Source organism: Colossoma macropomum, unplaced genomic scaffold (assembly GCF_904425465.1).
Source record: "Colossoma macropomum unplaced genomic scaffold, Colossoma_macropomum, whole genome shotgun sequence".
Taxonomy (NCBI): Eukaryota; Metazoa; Chordata; class Actinopteri; order Characiformes; family Serrasalmidae; genus Colossoma; species Colossoma macropomum.
Window position 1 is genome coordinate 30,262,028 of NW_023494810.1, and position 20,010 is coordinate 30,282,037.

At 39.2% G+C, this 20,010-nt stretch overlaps 1 protein-coding gene across 1 annotated transcript in view; it reads left to right on the plus strand.

Moving 5' to 3' along the window:
- Positions 1-20,010, plus strand: part of itpr1b (inositol 1,4,5-trisphosphate receptor, type 1b) — a 179,430-nt gene that overhangs the window by 46,818 nt on the left and 112,602 nt on the right. Inside the window, exons 14-34 of the mRNA XM_036559065.1 lie at positions 1,043-1,142; positions 2,270-2,430; positions 2,828-2,969; positions 3,330-3,488; positions 6,669-6,841; positions 7,203-7,322; positions 8,037-8,231; positions 8,514-8,765; positions 9,161-9,302; positions 9,406-9,559; positions 10,043-10,233; positions 10,640-10,808; positions 10,990-11,041; positions 11,250-11,415; positions 11,648-11,818; positions 12,144-12,215; positions 13,673-13,810; positions 14,059-14,184; positions 15,159-15,359; positions 15,682-15,933; positions 17,050-17,175. Of these exons, the coding sequence (XP_036414958.1) occupies positions 1,043-1,142; positions 2,270-2,430; positions 2,828-2,969; positions 3,330-3,488; positions 6,669-6,841; positions 7,203-7,322; positions 8,037-8,231; positions 8,514-8,765; positions 9,161-9,302; positions 9,406-9,559; positions 10,043-10,233; positions 10,640-10,808; positions 10,990-11,041; positions 11,250-11,415; positions 11,648-11,818; positions 12,144-12,215; positions 13,673-13,810; positions 14,059-14,184; positions 15,159-15,359; positions 15,682-15,933; positions 17,050-17,175 (3,262 nt within the window). The remainder of the gene's footprint in view (positions 1-1,042; positions 1,143-2,269; positions 2,431-2,827; positions 2,970-3,329; positions 3,489-6,668; positions 6,842-7,202; positions 7,323-8,036; positions 8,232-8,513; positions 8,766-9,160; positions 9,303-9,405; positions 9,560-10,042; positions 10,234-10,639; positions 10,809-10,989; positions 11,042-11,249; positions 11,416-11,647; positions 11,819-12,143; positions 12,216-13,672; positions 13,811-14,058; positions 14,185-15,158; positions 15,360-15,681; positions 15,934-17,049; positions 17,176-20,010) is intronic.

Here is a 20,010-nt window from a genome sequence, read left to right on the forward strand (position 1 = left end):
TCATGCTGAAAACACAGGAAGCCTAGGAAGCAATGCCTTGTGTCAATCCTGGGTAATAGTTCAAATAGTTAACCCTAAATATCAACCGTAGCTGACAGATGGATTCCATGTTAAAACACTTTAAGCTCAGTGAATGATGAAAAGTGTTTTGGTTCTGTCTGTAGGAATCCTTTTTTTCTGACACAGTTACTTATCTTATCTATACCAGAAATACAATCAGAGTCATATGGCAGACTGAGGATGCAACATCTGAATGTGCTTTCTGCTTCCTCCCCTTGTTTGTGTTCTGAGTTAATGATATTCAGTCCTCACATGATTTGCCTCTGCATCGGGTGGTTCCCCTGAGGAGAATCTGAAGGAACGCCGAAAGGGTGAAATTAATTTGGATGGCTCTTAAAATGCTGCCTCTACACTGTCTCTCTCTTTGTAAAGAGGTCACCACTGAGTGAAAATAAATAAGCTTTTCAAAAAAATAAAATGACACAAGAAATGTGATATTTGTAAAATGTAAATGGAAATTGTTTCACTTTACAAGATCTTTTTGCTCACCTGAAACAAGTAAACATTATTGCTCTGAAAACACATCTAGGAATAATATACCACTGTAAGAAAAAAAAAGTAACCTAATCCCACCAGTGGAAAAAAACATGTAGACATCTTGTTTTACATTATACGTTGTTAAGCTTTGAGCTCTGGCTTTGAGGACAGAATCAGCTAACTCGCTTGTGGTTTTCTTGTTCAGGCAGTAACTGCCTGTGCTACTACTTGGCTTGGTTTTTGTTTATCTATCTTGGGAGTTTTCTAATGGTGGGGTAGATTGTATAAGCATTTCTCTTTCTTGTTTAGACATGAATCTGTTTGTTCAGATGTATTTTCAGCAAATGAAACCGTGAGTTCACAGAGTAAACTGTTTGTCAGTCCGTATGCTGAAGAACTTTGAAGCGTATTAACCTCTTTTGCCCCTAATTAGAATATTATCACAGGGCAAATCTCTTGCGGTTTGAGTCTGTTGTGTTTAAGCGGCTCTTTCTTGTCCCACCAGGAACTCATATGTGCGGTTGCGGCACTTGTGCACAAACACGTGGGTCCACAGCACCAATAACCCCATTGATAAGGAAGAAGAGAAACCAGTCATGCTTCGGGTGGGTGTGGTCAGTCACATCAAACATGAGAGAAAACAAAACAAAGAGCGGAGTTTATTAGCCTGCACATTACCCCAAATCCTCTTTTTCTTTTTTAGGGCTGTCGATTATATTGGAAATCTAGTAATTACTATTACGTAGTTATTCAGAGATAAACAATAAAAATGGACTTGACTGAACAACAGCAAATCCAATAAAACCTTTGAAAGATTGCAAACTATTTTACGGGAAAAAGATAAACAAGGAAACATTTAATAGGAGTTGTATTTGAAATGCGTCTGTCCGTAAGGCTTTTTCTTAGTATAAGAAAGATCAGTAGGAGAATCTGAAACAGTATCGTTATGCAAATTGACAACTAATCATTGCTGATTGATTGAGAAGGTACATTTTAATCAGTTGTTTTTTTAAACAAGTGATTAAGTTAATTCCAGTAATCATGACAGCCATAATCTCTCTACCTCTGTACAAATTTATCTGTGTAGATTTGATAAATTAGGGAATGCTTTAATATCTCTGTGTTGTAAAATTTCACTCACCTTTGATTAATGGGCAATATTTTCTTTTTATTTCAGTGTAATTGAATTGTTGAGATGAGTGTTAAGTCATTCAGAGTGGTTTGATGTGAAATTGTTAATTGTACCGAATCTTACTGACTTCGATTTCCTTACAATGGTGATACAAACCAGGAGTCATAATGTCTGTAACACAAATGGTTATTTATTTTGTTTTCATATGTAATGTTGATGATGAAATTTTGGTAAACCCCAAAAAAATTTTCTCTTTGCTGCTTTTTTGTGTTACAATGCCCTGCATATACCTCTCTGCCAGGAATGGATTATAAGAGACATTTTAGACCAGGCAAAGTATTCGTAACATTTTATGTGATAGCTTTCTGCGAGGTAGCCTTCACAGGCTTTAAATGCTTCAGATGTCTGGTTCTTATCATCGCTGCCATGAACAATTTGGTGACACATTCTCTAGAACTGCATTTCACATCAGTCCACTCTAAATTACTTTGTTTACGTATTAATGCTTCTGTTATGCAGAAATCTGTGGAATTCTGTTTTAGTGATCATGCAGTTTCAACTTGCCAACACTGTTAAATGAAATGTGTTCCCCTTACCCAGATTGGCACGTCCGCCATCAAAGAGGACAAGGAAGCCTTTGCTATTGTGCCAGTTCCTCCTGCTGAGGTCAGGGACTTGGACTTTGCCAATGATGCCAGTAAAGTGCTGGCATCGATTGCTGGCAAACTGGAGAAGGGTACCATCACACAGAATGAAAGAAGGTATGCCCAGGCTGATGACTACTTTTATGTTGTAGGATAGAATGACTTCAGCTGGGCGTGTTTGGCTGGACTCATCCAAGATGAAATGTGTTCAAAAAGGGCACAAGTTTTTAATTTCTTCTAAAGGGCTTCACATTAAATTCCATTTATCCAAGGATTTACATAGATGAATCTGGCTCTTTGGACTGGGCCAGGCAAATGAAAAGTTTAGATGGTAATAAATCTCTGGTTGAATGACTTTTATGCCTGTTTAGAGCTAAGTGATCATTTTGATATTATTAACACAAGGTTGGCCTGGTTTTTGTCCATTTGTGGGTGGGTTTAGCCAGGAATTTCAAATAAAAAATATGAAAAATAATCTCCTTAAGCTCTTCTGTGTTTCTGGGGTGCCATGCAGGTTTGTGACTAAGCTGTTGGAGGATTTGGTTTTCTTTGTGGTGGACATCCCAAACAGCGGCCAGGATGTGCTGGAAATTATGGTCAACAAACCAAACCGTGAGCGGCAAAAGCTTATGCGGGAGCAGAATATCCTCAAGCAGGTAGAAAAAATTACACACGTCAATTTTTAACACTATTTCCAGGTTTCTTCATTTCCAGCACTATGTTGTAGTCTGAAGTATTACTACAGCTGGCAAAAAGACCTTCGATACTGCTGGCAACAGAAGCTTTCAAAAAAGAAACCAGCCCACCACTGTAACCTACAATATGTCCTTCTTTCATCCTTTCCGTTTATAATCTCTGAGTTTGAATTGGGACAGCCTTGGTAATCAGAGCTGAAATCTTCGTGTGAGGTCCACATGCCATATTACAGCAGTGTTTGTGCTGTGCTGCTTTTGAATGCATTTTACCCACACTGATGGTCTTTTCTGTCTATGTTCTCCTTGCTTTCTGCTCTGCAGATCTTCAAGCTGCTGCAGGCTCCGTTCACAGACAGCGGAGATGGACCCATGCTCCGACTAGAGGAGCTTGGTGACCAGAGACATGCCCCATTTAGACACATTTGTCGACTATGCTACAGAGTACTGCGCCACTCTCAGCAGGACTACAGGAAAAACCAGGTGATTGTCAGGTGGAGGCCTATGTCTCAATGCTAACCGAGCCTCTCAAGTACAGCTGGAAAATATATCATGAATCAAGAGTCTGAAAATCATTCAGCAATTTCAACAAATGTATAAAGAACAAATTTGTGTTCTAACATCTGACAGTTTTCGTTGAGGAAGCAAGCTGACACTTTTAAATGCAATAATTACACTGATAACTGGTTTAGATATGGTTTGCTTGAATGGCTTTACTGTTTTCAATAATTTTAACGATCAAGCTTATCAAACTATCGATTTTTACTGTTTTTGGAAGCAACGATACCTACTACACTTGTTTCAACAGATCAAACAGTAGTTCTCATTAAAACTCGCTTTGTGTGATTGAATGGTTAGAAGCAAATTCCAAACTGTGTGGGAGAAATCAGAAACATGTGTTTAGAGTATATTGCTGCCTACCCTTCAGGCGCTTTAGCTGAGCCTAAAACAGCCACAGTCCTGCCTTGTCAGGGTTAAATCAAAGAGCTACTGGGGGGTGTGATGGGAGTCTCTCAAGAAAGATTTTCGAGATTATAGTTCAGACCACAGAAAAAGCCACTGAGATACTGACGAACTTTATGGTGAAAGGACTGATAAGAGTTGTAGTCTTTGAAACACCAAATTCAAGCATGTGTCTCTGTTGATTAGGTGTTAAAGGTTAAGCTTCTAACTTGTATTTTTGCTGGTTAAAATGAAAGGTGTTGCAATTAAAATAACTATGTTATAACTAATTTAATATCTAACAAAATAATTAAAATAATTATTTCATACCACTTTATACTGAGGTTCTTGAATCTAATCTACTCTGCAGGATTTTGTTCTAGATTAGAAGATGTCATGTGCATAGAAAAGGAGACACTTTGTCTGACGGATGTGTTTTTGAGGGGAATTTATGAGCTGGATTTATTCATTTATGATGTTGCCGCTCTATGAACTATGCCGAGGTGATTGAATTAGGCAAGGTCTTCGTCCTGTTCTCTGCTTACACTGTTAAGATGTTATCTGTACCTCGCAAGCATGAGCATGGCTTCCGGTGGCTGACTGCATTTGTCTGATACCCTCCCTTCTGGTGCTGTAGAACAGTGTAGAGTTAGTCAGCATGCTTTGTCTGTATAGGACGAATTGGGCGTTTAGGCACAACATCAGGCTTTTTGTCCATTTGTTCCAGTTCACAAGTCTTCAAAGACAACAATCATTCATACTGGTTTTCTTTTTTTAAAGCCATACTGGTTGGAGAAGTTGAACAGCAGGGGCTATTAGAGAAGTTTGTGATTAAGAGCCTAATTCAAAGGTTGTGCATAGTGTTCAAAGCCAGATCATTAGGCCTACAGCCTTTTGGTAGAGTTTTCCGTCGTTTAATAAAAAGTGCTGGGCGATATGGTAAAAATATATACACATAAAGACATTTTCGCAGCACACAATGAGTGTCATGATATTTCGTTTTGAATTTCGTTCGCCGATATTTTTGTTCTTAAGTTTGATAAGTTAATTAGACAAAAACAAGCCCCAGTTATACAGCATTTAAAAAGTACTATGCTTCAGTGATTTTTGTTTGGGTTTCACATACTGTGCTATGATAAATCCAATCAGACTATTTATGCACTCTTGATAATGGAACAGGTATGAGGGGGCATCAGTGTGATGACCATATCTACCATATGCTTAATTTATCACAATAACAATAAATATTGTCATCTTGCCCACCCCTAACTCAAAATGCAGGTGTCATTCTCAAAGTGTGTGTGAACGAGAGATGCTTGAGCACAGTCAAAATTACAGTTTTGGTAATTTTGTGACAAAATGAAAATATTGAAATGATAATTGGTTGACCCTTAGTCGTGGTGCTCTTAGCTCTTTGTCCCTGTCGCATAGGTGATACAAACCCCAATGCCCCAGTTGGGACATTTTGTAAAATGCAATAAAAACAAGAATCTGTGATTTGTTAATTCTCTTGAACCTTTATTTAACTAATAAAAGTACAAAGGAAAGATTTCCAGTGTTCATCGACCAGCTTAATTGTATTTTGAAGATATAAACAAGTTCAGAATTTAATGCCTGCAGCATACTCAAAAAAGTTGGTACAGAGGCACTTCTGTGTTACATCACCTTTCCTTTTAATTACACTTTTTAATTGTTTGGGAACTGGGAGTACTAATTATTGCAGTTTTGCAAGTGGAACTTTTGCCCATTTGTGCTTGATAAGACTTTAATTGCTCAACAGCCTGTGATCGTCGTTGTCTGATACTCCTCTTTGTGATGCACCATACATTTTCAATAGGATACAGATGTGAACTGCAGGCAGGCCAGTAAAGCACACTCTGTGTCTACGGAGCCACAATGTTGTAGCATGTGCAAAATGAGGCCTGACATTGTCTTGCTGAAATAACCGTGGGCTTCTCTGGAAAAGACGTCGTCTTGATGGCAACATATGTCTCTGTAAAATCCCAATATATGCCTCTGCGTCAGTGGAATCTGTTGAACAGTTTGCCAATTCTCTTGCGAAGTAAGAAGGTGGTGAGCCACGATATTAGCTTGCAAAGACAGAGCCTTTGGTGGATTACACCCATTCATGATACTCTCACCAATTCACCTGCTTATTGTGGAATTTTTCCAAATGTGTACCTTGAATATTCTTTAAAAGTTTCACTGTTATTTAGCCCGTCCCAACTTTTTTTTGAGTGTGCTGCAGACATCAAATTCAAAATTTATTTAAATTTACAAAATAGAATCAAGTTGGTCAGCTAAGAACATTAAAAGTCATTTCATTGTATTTTTGTTAAATAAAGGTTCAAGAGAATTAACAAATCACAAATTCTTGTTTTTGTTGCATTTTACAAAACTTTTCCAGAAATGGGGTTTGTATTTCATGAGAAGATACTGTCAAGAAAGTAGAAATCCATGTGTTCACACTAGATCACACAGGTATAGCAGTTATGTTCTGCCTCAGTGATTATCCACTCCAGTATTCCAAACCTGAGCACTTGCCTTTACTTGTCATACTGATGGAGTATCAAAATAACCATTTTGCTCAGTTAAACACCAGTAATCGAGAAAGGGAAAAATAGAAAGCATTTAAATTTGGGCCCTTTGAATATGTGATTCTTTGCTGCTGTAAGTGCACTGCCTAACTCTTTGACCCTGGGTGCTTGGCTCCCTGTGCAGGAGTACATCGCCAAGCAGTTCCGCTTCATGCAGAAGCAGATTGGCTACGACGTCCTTGCTGAGGACACCATAACAGCCCTCCTGCACAACAACCGTAAGCTGCTTGAAAAGCACATCACTGCTGCTGAGATCGACACTTTTGTCAGCCTTGTGAGGAAGAACCGTGAACCCAGGTGAGGGCAAAGGTGTGGTGCTTGTTTTATGACCTGTCTTAAGTGACAGTGAGGATGAGCTTTAAGAGAAGAAAGAGAGGATGGAAAAGGAGGAAAAACAGAAAAGCAATAAACAAAACAAATAAAAAATATATATAGAATTGAATACATGGTTATTCCAAATATGTAAACAAATACAAAAGCGTTTTTGTTTTTTGGCTTTACAAAATGAGAAAAAAATAAAATCTATGAACTAATTAATCAGATGAGGTATTGTTCATTTTTGACTGTGGAAAGTCATTGCACTTCCTGTCCATGAACTATATTTGGTGACATGAATGTCTCCCTTTGCGTTTGTGTGTCTATGTGTGTGCTTATGCAGGTTTTTGGATTACCTCTCTGACCTGTGTGTGTCCATGAATAAGTCCATCCCTGTTACTCAGGAGCTGATTTGTAATGCGGTGCTGGACCCAACTAACGCTGACATCCTCATAGAGACCAAGTGAGACATTATACTTGCCTGTGACTATGCTTGGTGTTCCGGTGCTCATGTATATCACATATGTCACATATATCTAAAATAGTGATGCAAGATGAATCATATCATATCAGCATCGGAGCAGAATGTTTAGGTGACGCTGGTGATGTTAATGCTAAAACAGGAGGATGTAGTCTTAATTTCTACCTTTTATAGATGTCTTTATATCAATGTTGGTATCAGCCAATATGCAAATAGAAGATATCAGACCCACAGTTCCCATATCAGTGCATCTCTACCCTAAACACAGATGCACAACATCTGAACATCTACAGCTTAAGCCACAGTTATGATTTAATTTATCTGTAGCAACTTTAATACATTGAGAGTGTTGTCAGATTGTCCTCTAGCCAAAAACAAACAAAACCACAAACCACATAAAGAGCATTTCCTAAATGTGAAGTAGGGTAAGGGTTTTTGATTAAACAAAGAGGATAAGATACTGCTTCTGTGGTGTCTCATGAAGGGACTTAACAGCTGCTAAATAAACTTTTGCTGCGTTCAAGAGAAATAGTGTACTATTTAGTGTATACAAAATTTTGTAATGTTGATCAATATTTCATTCGTTCAAGGGTTGTTTCACCATGTTTTCACTACGTAGAAAACATTACTGAACATCACATTTTTCTATGCATCAAGTTTGCTCTCACTCTCTCTCTCTCTCTGTATCTCTCTCAGGCTCGTCTTATCTCGCTTCGAGATTGAGGCAGTAAATGTTGGAGAGCCTCCAGTGGAGTCAGAGGAGGATGAAGAGGAGGTGTGGTTATTTTGGAAGGACAGTGGAAAGGAGGTCCGCAGCAAAAGCATCAGGGAGCTAGCCCAGGATGCTAAGGAGGGCCAGAAAGAAGACCAGGAAGTTGTCAGTTACTACAGGTAATGCCTGTTAGCATAGTGGCTCTATACCTAAATGAATGAATTAAATAATTAGCTGTTTAATCTCTGAGGAAACGTGTTGGCTCCAAAAGTTATGATAGATATGGGTTACCAATGGGGATAATGAAAGAAGGAAGAAATGCATGCAAGAATGAAAAAAATAAGGAATAATTCCCTGTTGTATCCTGGCAAATAAAAATGGCAAGAAAATCCTGATAACCCTACAACCTAATAGACCTAATACTGCCTGGCTCTACCATAAACTCTGTCCTCTATGCTCAGGTACCAACTGAACCTGTTTGCACGCATGTGCCTCGACCGCCAGTATCTGGCCATTAACAAAATCTCAGGCCAGCTGGACGTTGATCTCATTCTGCGTTGCATGTCAGATGAGGACCTGCCCTATGACCTCCGTGCTTCCTTCTGCCGCCTTATGCTGCACATGCATGTGGACCGCGACCCCCAGGAACAGGTCACACCCGTCAAATATGCTCGTCTGTGGTCCGAGATCCCTTCCAAGATTGCCATTGATGAGTGGGTTGAGTTCTTGGGTTTTACACTTTGTTTGAGATTTCAGATATATTCGTGCTTTCTCAAAATAAATTCTCCCTTATCTCCTACTTTTTACAGTACAATTAGGCAGCAAATGACAAAATGACAACAAAGAACAGTTTGTGTTCTTTTAGTCCTTTAAAGAAAAGTGAATTATGGTTACACTGTAGAAGCTTTATCTGTGCTAGTCGTTTAGGACAAATGTGAAACAATTTTTCGAAGATTTCAAGATTTGCACTGGTAAACATCTGTATCATCTTCGCAGAGAAGTGAGGACTGAGTCCATTCTGTTTTGCTTTGAATTGTCTGTCAGTAATAATTATTCAGTTTGCAGTTCTGTGATTGATTTTGATGTTGTTTTTGCTGTTGGTTTTCAGCTATGATAATGATGGCACCACCAGAGATGAAATTAAGGAGCGATTCGCTCTCACCATGGACTTCGTGGAAAACTACTTGAGAGATGTAGTCTGTCAGAACGTCCCCTTCTCTGACAAGGAGAAAAACAAACTAACATTTGAGGCAAGTTGTCCATGACAGAATACCCAATAATAATGATAATAGATGTTATTTTTAATATATATTTAACTGTATATGCTTAATTCTGTTCTATGTCTCTTTTCAGGTAGTGAACTTGGCACGGAACCTCATTTATTTTGGCTTCTATAGCTTTAGTGACCTGCTGAGGCTGACTAAGATCCTGCTGGCTATTCTGGACTGTGTGCATGTCAGCACGATATATCCCATCAACAAAATGGAGAAAGGCGATGAGAACAAAGGTGACCCTTTGACCTTTTTGGCATGAATAGAGCACAGCTGGTTGTGCTATAAATAGTGCAAATCTCCAGTCTGAATACTTTTAATTCCTAATGGCTGAATCATACCTGAAAACCAGTATGAATACTGTGAATGCAAAGCGGCAGGATTATGACTAAAAACCAGTATGAATACTTTGAATACCTAGTGGCTTGAATACCTAGTCTAGCCTGTTTTGAAAGCACTGATGCTGTTACTTAATAGCTGAAAGAGTATTTCATTTTATCATTACACTACAAAACATTTTACATATGCTTTTATTCTATTTGTTTCTTTTTGTATTATTTTATGTATGGTATTATTTTGTTTTGATTACAATAAAAAAGAGTCATGAACAGACCCACAACTACTTTGGTGAACTTTAAAAGCTAAAGGTTTACACCAAATGTGTGTTATTGCCTGAGCTTCTTCTAAGCATCATATTTCTTCTGTATGCTTCCTCGCAGGTAGTAATGTTATGAGATCCATCCATGGTGTTGGGGAGCTTATGACCCAGGTGGTGCTGAGAGGTGGTGGCTTCCTGCCCACCACCCCTACAGCGCCCCCTGATGGAGAGGTGGGAAAGACTCAGACAGAGCCAGAGAAGGAGGACATCTTGGTTATGGACACCAAGCTGAAGATCATAGAGATCTTACAGGTGTCTTGCCCAGGATTTTGTCTGTGTTTTGTCACAGTCTTGTGATCACTGTGTCGGCGAGAAAATGGGATGGAAAAAGTCAATATTGTTTCTTGTTTCTTTGTATGTTTGTAGTTCTGTGTGTCCTGTAAAGCACTTTGGACTGCATGAAAGGTGTTAAAAAAAGTTGTTGTTAGAAAGTCAAACAAGGAGAGTGCTCTGTCTGAGAGAATGTTTTTTTTTTACAGGAAAAAAGTGAAAAAATAATATTTTTATAAAATGTATTACTCCTTTTTGGTCTAATCAATATGTATCTTCATGATTTTACTGTACTGTAAATGTCAAGAAATATTACATTTATTACTAAATAACTGGCTTTAAATTTAGAATAAAGCATCCTGATTGTTATTGTTTTCTCCTTCTGTAGTTTATCCTGAACGTTCGTCTGGACTACAGGATCTCCTGCCTGCTCTGCATCTTTAAAAGGGAGTTTGATGAAAGCAACACTCAGACTGACAGTCTGCCCAATGCTAACGCTAATGTCAGTGCTAATGCTACAACTACTGCTAATGGAGATGGACTTAATAGCATACCAGGTGGGTGCTAAAAAGTTGAATTTAGTATTTTGTTTGTTATTTTCTTGCCCAGGATTTTGTCTGTGTTTTGTCACAGTCTTGTGATCACTGTGTCGGCGAGAAAATGGGATGGAAAAAGTCAATCTTGTTTCTTTTTTTTGTTTGTATTGTTGTTTATTTACTGGTTTGTTTTCTCACACAGCGCTTGATTTTGAGAACATCGAAGAGCAGGCTGAGGGGATCTTTGGTGCAAGGTAGGAATTCATTCAAATGCTCCAAATTCTGGGAGACTCTTGTTATAGAGTATTCTTGTTCATGTAAATGGCCCATTTTGACTCAGGGACTACCTTGGGACACTTGTCCAATGAGTATTTGTAAAACTAACCAAGTAGGTGTCCAGTGCATATGTATTTCTGCACAGTGTCCTTGGTTTTTTGGCTTTATTTTATTTTATTCACTCAGTGAGGAGAACACACCACTGGATCTGGACGACCACGGCGGCAGAACGTTTCTAAGGGTTCTTTTGCACCTTACAATGCATGACTACCCTCCGTTGGTGTCTGGGGCTCTGCATCTACTCTTTAGACATTTTAGCCAGAGACAAGAGGTGCTCATGGCATTCAAACAGGTACACACAAACTCACTTAACATTTAGTGATGAACACTTTTGCCCTCGGCTCAGTAAAGTTCTGAATAAAGTTACGTGCACGCAAAACTTTACCCGTCCCTTCTGTGGTCATTTAACAACCTTGCATAGTGGCTTGTAAGCAACAAGCACTTTATACAGATGGCAATAAGACTGTAGCTATTCCTACCCCTCTCTCTTTCTCTTTCTCTCCCTCTCTGTCCCTCCCCACTAGGTCCAACTCCTGGTGACAAGTCAGGATGTGGATAACTACAAGCAGATTAAGTCTGACCTGGACCAGTTGCGCTCCATTGTGGAGAAGTCTGAATTGTGGGTCTACAAGCGGCAGGGTGATGATGCTCTTGATGGAGGCGATGGTCCAGCAGACTCTGACCACAAAAAGAAGGTCCATAATGTTCCACTCACACAGACATGCACTAAATCTCATCTCATCATTTCATCCTTGAAGCCTCAGTCAGTATGTGTTTTAGAACTTGATTATACTTAAATTCATCACTGTCGAGCCACTCAGTCTGATCCTATATCAGCACTCTTTCTTTAAAGTGCTTGACAAGTGTGGATTCAGGTTTCTAGCCAAGTTGTCAGCCTCTTTTTGAAAGAGATCCTTGAGCCCAGCTGAGCTGATTTTACACTTTAAACATGTTTTTTAAAACTGTTTATTAATTATTGAATTTTGAAGATGAACTGTTTAATTCTTGCTCTTTATGCAGGGTGATGCGAGTGGCACAGACAAGAAGAAACCAGAGAGCACGAGCAGCTATAATTATAGGGTTGTCAAGGAGGTAAAGTGTGCCTTATTTCAGTAGTCAGGCACACACACAGACACACACACACACACACTCACTTACTCATATGCATACCTCTGTGCACATGCAAGGCAAGGCTATTAAGTAGTTACAAACACTAATTAAAGGAGTAATATGTAATACTGACAGCAAGCAGTAGTCAAAATTCAATATATTGGAGAGATGTAGACTCGAAACTCAGTGAGTTGCCAGGTTGAGGGCACAACCTACACGAATGAACTCCAAAAAATACTTACTGCCTTGATGAATGAGGTCAGCTTTTTCAAATTGGCCCGTTCCACCTTAAATGGTGCAATTGTTACACTCTGCTGCCTCAGCCTGTTTGGCAGCTTCTTGTTCTAGCTTTCCTGGTCCACCTTAAATGTTGCAGCAGTTACATTCTGGCATCTCAGGCTGCAGGCAGGCTGCTGCTGCAACTTTTAAGGTTGAACGGGAACATTTGAACAAGAAGCTGGTGAATAGGAAGCTAACTTCAGCCTTGTCTGCCTTAATAACCTAGCAGCCCATGAACCACAGCGAGTACTCAAATGCTGATATTACTTGAAATGCTAAGGTTAGCTCATCTTAGCTGAAGCTTAATGTTTATCTGTTCAGGAGAAAATTAGCAAGCTTGGCATCTAAAACTCCTTCTGGACTCTAAGCTGCCTCCACCTTCAGATGCATCGTCAACATTTAGTCACGGTTCACTGCGTCTCTGGTCATGGAGCTTTTTAGAAGAATGCAGAGGCTTTTTAGGTCTGGATACAGTTCGTTCATTCGTTCGTTCATTTGCTTTTTATTGTGGCTGCAGCATGCTATGTTTGGCTGCCAGTTTCTTTCATATCTGGCACCCTGGGGTGTCGAAATGATACTAGGAAATGGACAGTGGGTGGGATTACAACCAAAACATAGATTTTCGGCTCCTGAACAGAGATTTCGAAGGAGAACGTACAAGCTGCAGCAATGTTGTTGGAGAACATCAATATTTTAACTTAGAATGTTTCCTTATTCTCTGATGACATATCATGGTCACTTTATGATTTAGTACAGTATATTACAAATTGCTCCGTTAAAGTGATTATTTGCCCCCCTTGGTTTATAACTAACAGCAAGACCAGCATCCTAAATCCATGTCCCTTAATATACACTGACCCTGGTCTAAAAGGACATATGCTAGTGTTTGCTATTAAGTCTTTAAACCTGTACAATGTTTTCCTCTCACCTTCCTCCCCAGAGCCTGTACATTTTAGTTTTTTTCTTGCTCTTTTTCTCTGACTTTCTCTCTCTGTCTCTCTCTCTCTCCTTTGTCTCATATGTTACTTTCTGTTTTTGTTTTACTCTTGTCTCAATCTATCTTGCCCTCTCTCTCTGTTGACATATTGTTACTAATTACAGAATATGGATGCTGATACTTTCAAATGTTAAAACATGTCTCTGTTTCTCTATCTCTGTAGATCCTGTTGAGGCTCAGTAGGTTATGTGTACAGGAAGGCTCATCAGGGAAAAAGAGTAAAAAACAACAGCAGAGGCTACTGAGAAATATGGGTGCTCACTCAGTGGTGCTGGAGCTGCTACAGATCCCCTATGAGAAGGTTAGACCTCAGTGAGGATGATCCAGTTTGATCTCTTATTAGGAATATCTATAAAGCTCTCTGATCACGTGATCCCCTATGATAAGGATCTGGTTAGATCTCCTTGTTAGAATTTTGCTGTGAAAGGAGTTGGTGTGCCTATCAGAAGCATCTGGTATCCCATTTTGATAGAATAGAAAAAAACAAAGCTTAGTATAGATGTTAGTATGAATAAGTTTTGATACTAATGATTGTGTGTGGCTGGGCAGGGCGAGGATGTCAGAATGCAGGAGATTATGAAGCTGGCGCATGAGTTTCTCCAGAACTTCTGTGCTGGCAACCAGCAGAACCAGGCACTACTTCACAAGCACATTAATCTCTTCTTAAACCCAGGGGTGAGTGCACATAACATGACATCCATTGTGAGTGGACAAAAGTACAACGGTTGGCTTTCAAGAGAAAAAGAGACATCTGCAGTGTCTAGAACATGGGGTCACAGCATATGGTCTTTATCTTTTTCTTTATGTATCTTTTATTTGGAATTGACCTACAAACATCCAAAACATAAAGATGTAGTGCCAGAATGGAGGGACATGGGTGTTGCATCTCCCTTTTATCCCATGACTTTTAGGGTTCGTTTACACTTACTTGGTCCAGACAAAAGCAGAAAATGATACACTGTTGCAGTTCTGATTTTTATTAGCGCTCACAATGACATATGATATTAAATCAAAAGATATAAACAAATGTTATAGCAACAGCGTCACAACTGATTGGGTAGATTTGATGATGTACATGTATGTACATTGCGACAATAACTGGTTTAATAACCGCTTTCTGAGCCACACTGTTTTCTGGCTTAACTCGGCTTGTGGGTTTTCATGGAGAGCTGCTCAAATGATTCCATGTGTCAAAACATTGTCAGATTCGCCTGTTGCAGAAAACCAAAGAACATCTGCAAAGAGGAGATGAGTTATTCTGTATTTGGTCCAGATTGACATCTTTGATCTTTTGGAGGGGAGTTAAGACTGACCTTATCAGGGGGTCTCAGCCTGCTTATCTGGTGCACACCAGGGTTCGAATAGCAATGTTCTCACTTGTTCTAATGAACTAAACTAAGAGAGCAGTCACACTAGGGTTTGTTTTAATACAAGTCCTTAGCAGCAGTTGTAAATAAGGGCTGATTTAGCCAATATGAAATATGCATTTCGACACTGTACTCCTGTCTCTTTGGAGATCCTGCAGTATGGGGTTAAGTATGGGGCTGTGGCCTTACTCTCTCTGTCCCCCTGTAGATTAAGCATTAAGGTTTTTTTCTTTTTTTTTTAAAGCATTGCGGCTAAGCAATAACCTTATTTTTCCTTTGTAGATCCTGGAGGCCGTTACCATGCAGCATATCTTCATGAACAACTTCCAGTTATGCAGTGAGATTAACGAGCGTGTGGTACAACACTTTGTTCACTGCATCGAGACACATGGCCGGCACGTACAGTACCTTAAGTTTCTGCAGACTATCGTCAAGGCCGAGAACAAGTTCATCAAGAAGTGTCAGGACATTGTGATGGCTGAGGTGGGCCTAGTGGGTCTTTGTAAACCAGTAGATCTGTGGAAGTTACATGAGAAATCAATTATTTTTGTTGTGATTTTATTCTATAATATCTTCTCTCTTCACATTTTAAAACTCATAAATGCTTTGCCAGGTTTTTTGTCTTTTTCCATCTTTCTCTCTCCTCTCTCCCCCTCTCCTCCTCTGTTTTTTAACCATTCTTCTTAATGATTTGTTTTTCTTTTTAATTTTGTCTCTTTTTTCCTCACTTTGCTTTATATTTTCTCCTCTTTGTGCTGCCTGTCTCTTTTTCTTTCTCTCTCCCTTCCTAAACCACCTCCTGTAGCTGGTAAATGCTGGAGAGGACGTGCTGGTGTTCTACAACGACCGAGCCTCATTCCAAACTCTGGTGCAAATGATGCGTTCAGAGCGGGACCGGATGGATGAGAACAGCCCGCTCATGTACCACATCCACCTGGTGGAGTTGCTGGCTGTGTGCACAGAGGGCAAGAACGTCTATACAGAGATCAAGTGCAACTCGCTGCTGCCCCTAGATGACATAGTTCGTGTGGTCACCCACGAGGATTGCATTCCTGAGGTCAGCAGATTGGGTTGGGCTGGATTGATTAGGGGGATGTGAATATAAATTGCATCCCTGTCAAGTTCAGCTTTAGTACAACATTATTTAAAAGGAAGCTTGAAAAGCGAAGTTGGCTACATGTTAGGTTGTTCATAGTAATGGTGTTGCTGATTATGTTGCATGATCTCATGATCTCACACTGTGCACAGGCACATAAGGAGTTTCCGGCTATGCTTTGATGCCTTGCTTTTGCTTAAATGCCTTGAATGGATGACAAAAATTCATATAATTTAAAATTCTGTTCCTGTGCTCAACACACCTAAGCTTCAGTTCATACTAACTAGTGACTGAGGTTCTGAAGGCCATGATGGAGAAGCTCTGTACTTCAACTTAAAGCATATAAAGTTCATATCAGATTCTGTAGCGCAAGTAAGTGCAGAATACAGTACAGTACAGCTACAATATAGTACAATCAAGTGGTGACTTTGTAAGAGTTTCTTAAGAGAAATCATCCCTATGAAAAGGCCACACCTTCCAAGCACTGGTGATTGATGCCTTGCCCAGTCTATGGAAATGCTGCTTATTAGAAAATGGATTCACATAACTAGTGAATTATAGTGGAGACCCACTTCCGTTATGAAGACCTCAGTCTGATCTGATCAAATTTTCAGTTTTATATTGGATTAAATCCTGAAATTAGGGCATTGCATTCTGCTATTTGAAGATATAATCCAATTCCAGAGGTAAAATCCAATCATGAGCACTGAACAAGTGTCCCCTTGTTATCTTGAGTTTCACAACTTCCAAATTTTGATTTGTTGATGTGGCAGGTTTGTTTTTGCAGAGCTGGCACCAAACCCTACAGCAGTCTGCAACATTTAACCCTACAGCAGTCTGCAAATATTAACTACTGATCTCAAGAAGTAATTTCCATTTAGTAAGAATTTTTGTGCACATTATTGCGTTTACTCAAATATTCTAAAAATGTTTATTTATCAGAATTTTTTTCTCAGTCAACAACTGTGACATAAATGAAACCATTATGTGTTTAATACCACTGATGTTTGAGAATAACTCCCTTAAATAATAAACAGTGACATCAGAATTGCTTTTTTCTGTGATTGAATTCCACAGGTGAAAACTGCCTACATTGACTTTTTGAACCACTGTTATGTGGACACGGAAGTGGAGATGAAGGAGATCTATACGAGCAATCACATGTGGAAACTCTTTGAAAACTTCCTGGTTGACATATGCAGGGTAATCACATCTCAAACCAGTGTTCTGATATTGATTGCATATGCATGAATCATATTAGAGGTGGCTCGTGGTTAAGGAAATATCCTCTCAAAAAAAAAAACTGTAAATGATATATAAAATGTTAAAATGCAAACAAATAAGATATTTTGGGGATTCTTAATTATAAGTAAATTACTATTTCCAATAACACATCCAGCAACAGTTCTGTAACTTATGAAGGGCTTTGTTTGATCATATAAGTAGCACTAGAGTTTGGAGTTTTTTGGTGGTTAAGTGGTTGGTTTTCTTTAGACTAGCAAGCCAAGGTTAAGTAGGCTGGCTAGATAGCTTCCTAGCTGTACTAGAAGGCAGAAGGAAACATACATTCTTTCAGTGTAGTGAAATAAATCACTTGACTTTGAACAATTTTGAAAGACACTCATGCCTTTTCTTACGAAATCTGCTTTTCTGACCCCTAAATTAAATCTGTGATTTATTGATGTGAGCTGAAAAGTTCTGTCCACTTTAGCTCTTCCATCAGAAAGCCAGCATACAGCATATTTACTCTAATTTTTCTTATAATGTACCTGTTGTATACTATAATTTACCTTCTATTTTTTTCACATTTTTGAGGCACCAGCAGACCCTGAATCACACACACTCTGTTTCTGTGATTCTGTGATCTGTCATACACAAATACTCATTGAATACAAATGAAGCATGTCACCTCCAACGAAAAGCTTGAAATGATAAGAAAGTTTCATTATCTTTGATCTACCAGGAGTGTTTTGGAGAGGTTAGTAAAAGTTCAAGAGATAAATTTAAAAACAGGAAGCGTGGTTGATGTAATAGATGTTGTTATTAAGGATGTGCAGTCATTAGATTGTCTAGCTGCCTTTATATTTAACCTTGAGTTGAAGTTTAAGAAGTGATCTGAGCGTGGTGGCTTAAGGAATTTGCAGGCAGTAGATAGCAGAATGATAGCAAGCAAGGGAGAGCGGGACTTTTAGTGTAATACACTTAGTTTTTCCATTTATATGTGTTAACGCTGTCAGACCTAACGTCTCTGTGGTGATACATTCACAGGCTTCATTTGTCCCCTTTAACTAGTTAAAATCTGTCTCAGAGTGGTTACAATGTGTGCATGTCCACAGTGGCAAAGTAAAATGGATCAGTATGTGGAATTGGAGCTTCCTCTGTGTTTTATGTCACATATAAAGGAACACAAGACTAGCTGTGTAGTTGGATGCACTACGGTAGTTTTAGACCATGTGCACACATTCGCTGAAGTCAGATCACTGTGGAAATGCTTTTTACAGATTTGTTTTATCAATTAACAATTAAAAAAACAACTGAGATATGAAGCATATTCCTATTACTGTGTTGTTCAAAATGGTAGTTTGTGACACAAATCCAAAAATCTAATCAGATTTTCAGCTTTGCTAGATTATGTCCTGTACATATGAAAATAAATGCAACAACAGCATTGAGACATTACGTTAATGAATGAAAAGAGACTTTTAAAAAGCAGAAGTAACTGCTTTTTTCCATACTGGCTTATGATAGAATCCAAACCCCAACGAACCAGGGAACCAGGTCTGTTGTCTGGACAAATGAAGTTTATTCGTTGTGTGCACAGGTTCCAGACAGCCAGCCAGCCCGTAAGACAATGGACTGTCACAGTTTTATAGCTGGACTGATGCCAAGATTAGACCCAGCTTATACAGGACAAGTAACAGGTGTGACAACATGACCATATAAAGAGAAACACAAAAATAGGCAGCCTAAAATACAACTTCAGCACCTTCACACACAACACAGCACATTAACTTCCTTCATTCCCCCCTTAGAACATACTATAAAAGGTATGTTCTCGCAAGCTTAATCAATCTATCCTTTCCTCTTCCAGAGAAATATGGCCAGTATTACCCTCCTTCTTCACGACCTAAAGATGGGTCTCTTTCCCTTCAGCCCGCCTACAGGCAAATTGGGGAAATGAAGTGGTTCCATGGTTATAAGGAACGCCTACGCCAGTGGAGTTTAGTCATTAAGGACCAGAGTAATTTGAGGCAAAAGTAAATAACAATAGCAGCTATTACTGGTGCTACAAAAGGAAGTACATAACGGAGCCGTTGCTGTAAGATTCCAAAAAACATACCTCCAAACATGTTGCCAATCCAGGTAAAGATCTTATCAAGAGATCCTTCTGGATTTGGAATGAGTCTGTGAAGATCTGTTACATATGTATCAATATTTTCATAGTTATCTGGGACGTAGATACAGCAGAAGGTATTGAGAATGTGACATACCCCTCCTTTTTCTAAGGTCAGCAAGTCTAAAACCTTCCTATTCTCCAGCACTACTTCTCGTAACGCATGGAGTTCATCATTTACTAAGCAGAGAGCTTCACTAGTCTCATTAGCTAGTTTCTGTGTGGAATAAGCCAAATAATTTATCTTCTGTAAGGCATTTACAACACCTCCAAATGGAAATATTCCCCACCCTACTGTCTGCACTGTACTAGACCGGGGATCCTTCATAATGTGACCATTCCATGTTTGTATACCTGTTAGGGTAACGCCAAGTTCTCTTTTCATACGAAGTAAAGGTCCATGAGATTGTAATGTGATCCATGGATCGGTATGGACTGTAATAGGAGGCATGACTACAGCCATGAAACAGGAACCGCACCATGAATCAGATGGGAGTGATGGATAAGCCTTGTTTCCACAAACCCAGTAGAAACCCAAAGGGAGTGGTTCCCTCATCCAAATACCGCATGGGTTGGTATTTATGGTGGTAGAATGTTTACTCCAAAATGTGCCATTCGTAGAGAAGGCAGAAATGAAACGGATC